This window comes from Charadrius vociferus, unplaced genomic scaffold, assembly GCF_000708025.1.
Source record: "Charadrius vociferus isolate BGI_N301 unplaced genomic scaffold, ASM70802v2 scaffold687, whole genome shotgun sequence".
NCBI lineage: Eukaryota > Metazoa > Chordata > Aves > Charadriiformes > Charadriidae > Charadrius > Charadrius vociferus.
The window spans coordinates 234,298-242,992 of NW_009649054.1; the positions used below are offsets into that span (position 1 = coordinate 234,298).

At 43.4% G+C, this 8,695-nt stretch overlaps 2 protein-coding genes across 2 annotated transcripts in view; both read right to left on the reverse strand.

The window, feature by feature from the left end:
• Positions 1-8,459, reverse strand: part of ANTXR2 (anthrax toxin receptor 2) — a gene marked incomplete at its 3' end in the record, with an annotated part of 68,752 nt that extends 60,293 nt beyond the window's left edge. Inside the window, exons 1-2 of the mRNA XM_009887992.1 lie at positions 8,392-8,459; positions 5,386-5,457 (exon numbers count right to left, since the gene is read on the reverse strand). Of these exons, the coding sequence (XP_009886294.1) occupies positions 5,386-5,450 (65 nt within the window). The remainder of the gene's footprint in view (positions 1-5,385; positions 5,458-8,391) is intronic.
• LOC104289097 (actin-binding protein F-like) overlaps positions 8,434-8,695 on the reverse strand; it is a 37,574-nt gene continuing 37,312 nt past the window's right edge. Inside the window, exon 6 of the mRNA XM_009887993.1 lies at positions 8,434-8,463. Within this exon, the coding sequence (XP_009886295.1) occupies positions 8,434-8,463 (30 nt within the window). The remainder of the gene's footprint in view (positions 8,464-8,695) is intronic.

Sequence of the window (8,695 nt, forward strand, 5' to 3'; positions counted from 1 at the left end):
CTTTCCCTCGGGGCACATCTGTATGAGATAGGCCCAGCCAGATGCGAACAAGCTCCACCCATGCTCCCAGTTGGTCAGGTACTAGCGAGCCCTGCTCTGGATGTCACAGGGCCAACATGGGTGCAGGACTTCGGCTGCAGCAAACGAGCCCCACCGGACAGCGGGGAGAGGTTAGTTCAGACACGCTAAAACTCATACCCAGCCTGTTTGGAGGGTGGGCACAGGAGCTCGTGTCTGCCTGAATCAATTTGATAATGGGGACACTCTTTAGTCAACCAGCTGTAACACTCCAAAGCCCTCATTCCCGGTCTTCAGCGCGCTCAGAACTCTCCTTTCTCTAGTTTCTGTAATAATTTTTTGTAGCCACAAAAATCCACAGCGAAGGTCTGGTTTTAAAAGTCATCTGTACTGAAATAACAGAGGCGTGACCTCAGTCTGGGTGTCTGGACACTGCGGCAGTACAGTTCAGTAGTGATAAAGGCTGAAGGGCCATTGCCTTCACAGTTCAAGTCAGGGGAGGGAGGGAGGGAGGTGAAAAAAACAAAACAAAATCAGCAACTTGCAGCCTGTGCTTGGGCTGAATCGCTACAAATTTCATATCACTTCCCCATCCAGCATCCGCGCTGCATCATACCTCTGTTTTTCAGAAAGGGCACATCTAATTTTTAATAGCTACCCTGTCTGTTCTCTCTTTTAAGCTTTGTAACTACTTCAGATAATTCCTACAGGAGCAGCCAGGCAAACACAACCCTGGCTACAACAAGCTCTCCACCTTTTTGCTCTTGTGAGTGCTTTTTAGCTCGTGCATGAACAAGGGGCTGCAGGCATCATCCCAGCCCGGCTGAGGCCAGGAGAGGTTCCGGAGGCAGCTTCACCAGCACCCGCTGCTCCTACCTCTCAGGGGAACTGCGCTGTGCTCTCTCTCGGAGAGCAGGACCTCGCAGCAGATTAGACACCTCGGCCGCGGAGGGCTTGTTTGCTGTGAGGGAGGCCGTGCCAACTGCGTGAGGCATATAGGCTGATCTACAAATACCGCTCCCTGCACGGGCCAAAGTCTACCCTGAGCTTGCCCAGTACTTTCAGTGCCTCCCCAAGGCAGGGCACTGCAGAACTAAATTTAGAATTTACATTATTCAGTAAAGAGTGATTATAAAGCAGCCCAGCTTTGCAAAGGACTGAAGAAATCATTTTAACATAAATTAAAATGTAGCAACCTCTCCTTACCGGAGCACGCTCCACAATTCAGATTTACTTTCAGGTCTAACTGTAATTGTGTGCCTTTCCAAATTCGAATTATGCCAAGGCAACTATCATCGTTTTACAGGAGAAGCTTCTCTGTACAAGCTCTGTCGTACCAAGCTGCAAGCTTTTATTTAGGCAACTCCACAGGTACTGTTTTCACCACTGTTTAGTATTATCACTTGCTTTAAGTAAGTTTAATTGACACAATGCTAAAAACAGCATCGTCACCAGCCAAGTGGCCAGTTGTTAAGGCATCGCCTTGTTTCCTTGCCCAGACAGGGCCACGGCCAGCACAAGGCAAGTAATACTTCCTTCTACTGCAGCAGGACGCAGATCGCACCCCCGTTTGAGAGGACCACTGATAAAGCTACAGAGCACTCACAAAGCACAGGCCACCTTGGTTTCTCAGAGACGTGAAAGTCTTCAAAAGCACACTTAACAGAAAGGGACAATCATTTGCCTTAAAGGAAATAAACAAATCTTCAACACGTACAAAGAAAGGCTTATACTTGCAAAGCATGCTTGGGGACTGAATCTTAAAAACCACTCAAATCCTTGCTTTTTTTTAGGGAGAAAATGTCATGCTTGTACATTAGGGCTGCGGAGGTTAGAACCAGCTGAAATTGTCACGTAAGCCTCAGGTTGTGCTGATTCAGTTGAGTAAAGGGCTAGCCTTGTATGAAACACTGAATCTCCACGAGTATCTATGCAGTTTTCAGTAGTGGTGTTCTTAGCTATTCCGGATGGCGCACAGTTATCTTAACTTTCTTTCCCGCGGTGTATTCTACCTACTGAAGTGCTGGAATCTTGAATCATTTTCCAGTGTGTTGAGAGCATGAGCACTGGCAGGGAAACTGCGATTCCCAGTGAGCATATATTTATAATTAGGAATGAATCGATGTGCCTGCCAGGCAACATAATTCATTTGTAACAAATAAAGGCAAACAAAACAAGTACTTTGATTTTGCTGGTAAGAAGGAGGTATACTAAGAAGAAAACACACAAAGTTGGTAGTGAAACGAAGGGGAGGGAGAAATATTCTTTAACAAAAACAGGGATGGTTACATCCCTAACAAACGGAACTGTCATACTGGTGGAAGTAAACCCTGCACATCAGTCTCCTCAGACGCATAATTTGGAGGACGTTCCTGCTTTCTACACGTCTCAAATACTACAGAGGGCTCGGTACAATTATAATAATTATTCTGCTTCAAACTTTAGGCCTCCTGCATGGGCTCCAGATGAAAAACACGTAAGTGGCTGACTTTGCTGTACTTCATACACTCAGCAGAACATGCTCTCTGCAGATGGCTCTATTTTGGCAAGCTTCTTGAACCAAAGTGTAGGGTTAGGTCACATGACCGAGGCTCAAAATGCATACATGTCTTGCTAGACTGCGTGTCTCTGTGCAATACAGGAAGAGTCAGTGAACTCCACCAGACTATGGGCAAGCACAGTAAGGTACTGTTGGTCATGTACCAGGTACTTAAGTGTCCTATTTTTCACCTTAATTAATATAATCTTCCTTTAGCTTCAACAGGAGTTTCATCTAAGCAGAGTCAACAGGGCTAGTCCTGGCCAGGGATGCCGGTCAAATGCTGCGGAAGCAGGTTTACAGAAACCTGAAATTCCGCTGGCCAGCATACAGTTGGCCAGAAGAGAATGCAGAAGATATTGCGCCATCTGGATGATATTCCAAAATGTATCCACTTTTCCAAACAACTCGCTTTTCAAAACTAGCAGCAAAACCGAGCCCCAAATGTGAATGCACAAATCTTTGTTTACCACTTAGCATATAGTTTCCAGTTAAACTTCACAATGGAAACATGCATCTTGAAAATGGGATATAGCCATTGTGAGAACTCTTTTCCATCTGGGTGTTATTTTTATTCTATGTATTTATTATAGCGTTGTGTGTACTGTGTTTAACAGTGACTTCTGTTTCCAGAGTTATTCACATAGCATTGTTCATAGTCACAGAATATTTGGTAATCTAGGGGCTTTGGCACTATGGTGTGGGTTTCTTTACATCCACAGTTTAATTATGCAGTAAAAGCCAGCACGAACTTTGTGCAAACAATTAGAAGCCTAAGGCTTTCAAAACAAAAATTACTTCCCTACTTTGAACTAGCTGCTGGGACTGAATTGTGGTTTTCTGACGCTTGCGAATTAGCAAGTAAGCAAGGGGAAAAACATGCCTGTAAGTCCCAAATGCACATAAAAAAAACCAAGACCATAATACCTCATAATCATACACACATACACACCCATCCCCAAAACTGCACTGCACTTGGCAACCTCATCTTCTGTTTGGAACAATGGAACTTAGACAGTCTAAGTCATTTTCCTCTGTTGATTTCTTTAATATTTAAAAGGACAGCTGTTCCAACTGTATCTATCGATTCTTACCTACGTATATATGGTCACAGTTACTAATGTGACTTGGTTCTCCTCATAATTCCTCCTCAACTATAAGGGTAGTAATTCCCTCTGCCCTACCACACTCACAAAAGCATCAGCAAACCTTGCATTCAAGAAAAATACCACAAAGGAACTCACTAGAACTCAAAAGCGTCCTTCCCATGCTTTAAACAAGGCTCCCGAAAAAAAACCAAGGTTCTTTCCGTGGCTTACAGCGCGCCACAGATATGCAATGAAAAAGGCGCTTGTGTTTGCGTGGCGGGGTTCCAGAGTTCTGCCCCAGCATTCCAAGTGGTCTGTACGCTATCAGTGCTGACTCTCTGTGCTTGATAAGGAACAGGCCAATGACAGGGATTTAAGGGCCTATTGAAAGGGAGTGAAAGGTTCTCATTGACTTCAGCAGTCCTCAGAACCGGCTTAAGTGTCCTCTCCTGACCTCTCTCAAGCCATCTGGAAAAATGGCTTATAACCTTGTCTCTCCCTGCAGAGAGCAGAGGCAGCATCCAAGTTCGGGTGCAGGGAAGCGAAAACTTGGCCGTCCTCAAGTCAGACCACTTTTTTAAATGCTAAAACAGGAGGGGCTTAGAATAGGGTCTTTAAACATCCTATTTCTAGGATGTCAGCATACATTTCTGTAGCGTGACACATTTGTCTGATGCCAATGACAGTAACAGGTCTCTTCAGTAAGTCTTGTACTTGCTATTACGTATCATTTAAAATTAAAAAACCAAAAACCAAAACCAAAACAAAACACCGCAGTAAACTGATTATGGCAGACCACGCTTTGTATTGACTCTAGTAAAGGGAGCGGAAAGGAAGGACCACCTTGCTCCCACCCTACCACAGTTGGTTAAAATGATTCCCGAGTGGTTTATCTACACATTCTCAATACAAACAGTTGTGCAGTGTGGTTATTTTCTGGACAGAAGGGAGACAGACAGGAGGTCGTGTTGTTTTTGACAAGGCTGAAAGGATACCGAAGGACTCCGTCCTCTGCTGAAAGCACTGATTCCACAATATCTTTTTCCAATTCCTGTATTTTTAGTAGTTACTTTTGCAACAATCTCTTCTCTGCCTACTTTTCTCCGTTTTCCCTCCACCTATCCTTAACCTATTCTAGCTGATAATCCTTATTTGCTTTAGAAAACAGAGTGAGCAGCCTTGAATTCCACTGCCTCCAAAAACATCAATGGAAATGTGCATCCCTACACCATCCAGTGCCAGAAAGATCTCTGCCTTTCCAGTGGCACCAACTCCACTGTCCAAAACTGATTTTGAAGTTGTGATCTGACAATACAAAATGAAATACCTACCTTCTATGAGATTATGGGAAACATTAATTTACCACTGCATTCTTTACCTAGACATGAAAAAATACTGAAGGCTTATCTACAGACATTGCTTTACAAAAGTAAAAGCAGGAATCATTTATCCTGCTGTGCCACGGAAGATGCGGAGTCACGCAGAAATGAAAACGTTACTTGTAGTTGTGCTGCAAAGCAGTGGCAGAGAATTTATTTCCCATGGTTCTTCTTCCTTTTTTACTAGGCTATCCATTGATATGTTCACAAAATCAAATCCAGCTCTGCACAGAGGCTTCATGACTGGCCACCACTTAGAGGTATCAGTTATTGTTCGGTATCTGTTACTGTTTCTCTGATTTAATAAGAGCCCTTGAGGGAGGAGGAAGGAGAGGGAGAATTAAAAAAGCAGTGCACTAACCTGTCTCCAGTTAATGGCATAATGACGTGCGCCTGGGTGGAAAACACGATAAATGATAATCTCATCTTTGGGCTTTTAAAAAAAGGAAAGAGAAAAAAAAATACATTTTAGACAAATGAAACGTACAAATGCACAGCATTCTCCTTATTCTTGCTTCATGAGTACCATCTTTGTCTTCCAGCTTTCAAAGAACATACTTTTGAACTACAAACGTAGCATGAGAGAGGAATTAAAGGATTTCTGCCCACCTACTTCTTACCCAGATGCTTTGAGAACGAAGTAGCAGATTATTCTTTCTTGCCTGACTAGACTCCAGATCAAGACATGCTCAGCTTAACAGCTCAGATCTCATGCGACCCAGCTGAAAGTAAACTTCATAGGTTGTGATCTACCAGCGTACAGAAGGTAACTCATCGTTTTATATTTTCATGGTGACTGGTGTAAAAATAAGTCAGGGACGTAGACTCAGGTTATGCTCTTGCTCGGGCATGTTGAACGTGGACACATTCAAAAGTCAGTTTCCCCTTTTTAAAGATTGATCCTGATACAATGTAAACTTCAGACTGTTCTTTTTTGGTCATAAAATCATCAAAGCCCTCGGACTGATTAATCTCTACAAAAGGAACACGACAAACTTTCATAATGAGTATGTTTCTGTTTTGGTGACGCAGAGTTGTGACATGTAATATCAACTTCCACAAAAATACCCAGGGAAACATCATTATAAAAAGCAATACTGGATGAATTGATTTTATCAAGGAATTCAGTCTTTTTTTGAAGAAGCCCACCTGTCTCTTCCAACAAGATTACAAGGAATTACATCCAACTGTCAGCAGAAAGTTCGTAAGAATTGATGCTCTGGAAGCCCAAGACAGTAACTTTCCTAAGGTAAGTTTTAACAACGTCTCTGCTACGTGCTTTTAATTTTCATTCATGACAATTTCAATATAGTCAGTAATTTTACAATTCACTCTATATGTGTATCAATATCAATTACTCAGGTTAATGTTAGTAAAGACATAACACTCATTAAGATGAATGCCCATACATTTTCAGCTCACTTATGTCAACGATGCAACTTAAAATTATTGACATCGTGGTAACATAAGTACTGGGCAACTCTTAGCGCAGAACTGCGCAGATGTTGAATTTAAAATCCAGTCTTGCAGTCTATCCGTTAAGGCTCTCAATACCAAAACCTGAGATGCTCTAAATGAATTTATCATCTAAGGCATGGGACTATGAATCTTCTTAGTTTCTGCAAGCAGTTGCCAAACAAAACCCAAGTACTTTCAATCCCCACCTCTGGTAATTACATCACTGCCTAGACCAAGTAGCGTGAGACTTCCCTATTTGAGATGAAACTGTCTCTGCGTAATAACCTCAAAGTAACGATTTAGCTAACTTGTCTTTAGGATAGCCGGAAACCGTCCTCTTCACAAGACATGCCATTTCTGTTCTACTCTCCCAGCACTCAAGACACTGTGATGATGGAGGAGGATTGTATGAACACACCCGTGAGACCCGATAGCCCTGCCAGGCGCAGGCCTTTTGGAACCCAGATAATCAGCATGCAGCGCTACTACTGCAAACGTGCACGTTACAGACAAGTGGAACCAGAGAGCAGATGCACCGCCATGGATCAGTCCTTCAGGTGAGGACTGAAGGAAACTGCCACCAATTGGTTCTTTGCCTTCTTCCCACAACTACTCTTTTCAATTTTAAGAAAGGGCAGGGTCAAATGACTCCATGCCCTATTCTGAAAGTGTACTGAGGCCTGAAGGCAGGACAAAGCCTCATCAGCCTTCAGGGGCACGCCAGTCCCACCGGGGATGTACTGCTTAGGCTCCCACAAGAGCCCAACAACTGTTGTGCTGTGACGGGTTTGTGCCACATACGGCTGAGTGCTCAGCAGCCCCACACTACGTGAGATGCTCGTAGGGTTGGACTGTCTGGCTCTGCACCATAACTGATCGTCCGTTGGCGTGAAAGGTCAGCGGAGGGACTCGCCAACTCCACAGCTTTTTTTCAGATAATGCAGCCAGACCGCTACACAACTGTTGCAAAACATCATGAACTGAGAGATTTACACTGAACAAGCACCACCCCTTCAGTGGGGGCAAATGCATTTTTTTTACCATTCGTCAAAAAGAAGTGCTGCTTTGGTATCCTCACGCTCTTTTTTTTTATTATTATGGAGCTTAGAAAATAACTTTCAAAAGCTTGTGTCACCCACTTGGTTTACAAGAGATTTGCTTTTTGCAAGACAAATGTAAACAATATTTATTTATGCAAGCCTAACTGTATCTCTTCATTAGCGAGCCAAGATTATAATTACCCACTGCACTTCATTTTCTTTAGCAAAAACTACCACAACGAGTATGTCTGTGTCTTCGGTGGGGGCTTCCTTTGTTTTGGTCTGTTTTTCTCTAAAAGTAAAACCCTCAGCTGTTTGCACAGAGAACAGTTAGCCAGTATTTACAACAGTGGTCTCTGTGGCAGCAATAGTTGCCAGAGAATACTTCAAGCCACTTACTAAGCTGGTTACGTGTATGTACAACAAATATACTGTTAACATGGCACAAACATCCTGTATGTTTGATCGTGACAGATACTCCCTTCCTTTTGACCTGCACCATATATTTACAGGCAGAGAGACACGTGTTCAGATTGCCTTCTTTCTACGGGTCTGTAAAAGCAAGTTACAAGAAGTACTCTGTAGAAATGAGGCATGTGGCTTCTGAAAAAAAAGTTTAAAAAAAATAACACAATTACATCCGAGACTAATTTTACAGATCAGTATTTATAGATGTATCTTGCCACCTTTTTACTGAGCTCCAAACCTGAGACAACAAAGTAAAAGTTTACAAAATCTTCCCGCAATTTGGGCACTAGAAGCCAAACTCTTTAACTTGTTTGTGAAACACATCTACCGAGCGTACAAAAGCATGTGCTTTTTTTTCAACACATCCCCGTACCGTAGATGTCACAAGGAGCAACACGCACCTCACAAATCTTTCTGTCAGCTGATTCACAAAATCAAATATTTCATGCCAGTTCTGCGCTACGCTCCCCGATCTGCAAAGGAAACAAAAGCACATTAGTCGGCCTGATTTAAGGAATCCGGGCGAGGAAGGGTGACAGTTTCAGCGCGCGACTGGACAACGCAGCCCCCCCATTTGCTTTTCGAGTTATTTCAAGCCACCAACCCCGGCTCGCGGTGGTACTCGCCTGTGGGTTTTGTCACGGTTTGTGGAGCTGAAGCGTGGCACAGCGCAGTCGGTACACAGCGCCCCGTCCCCAAAAGCCC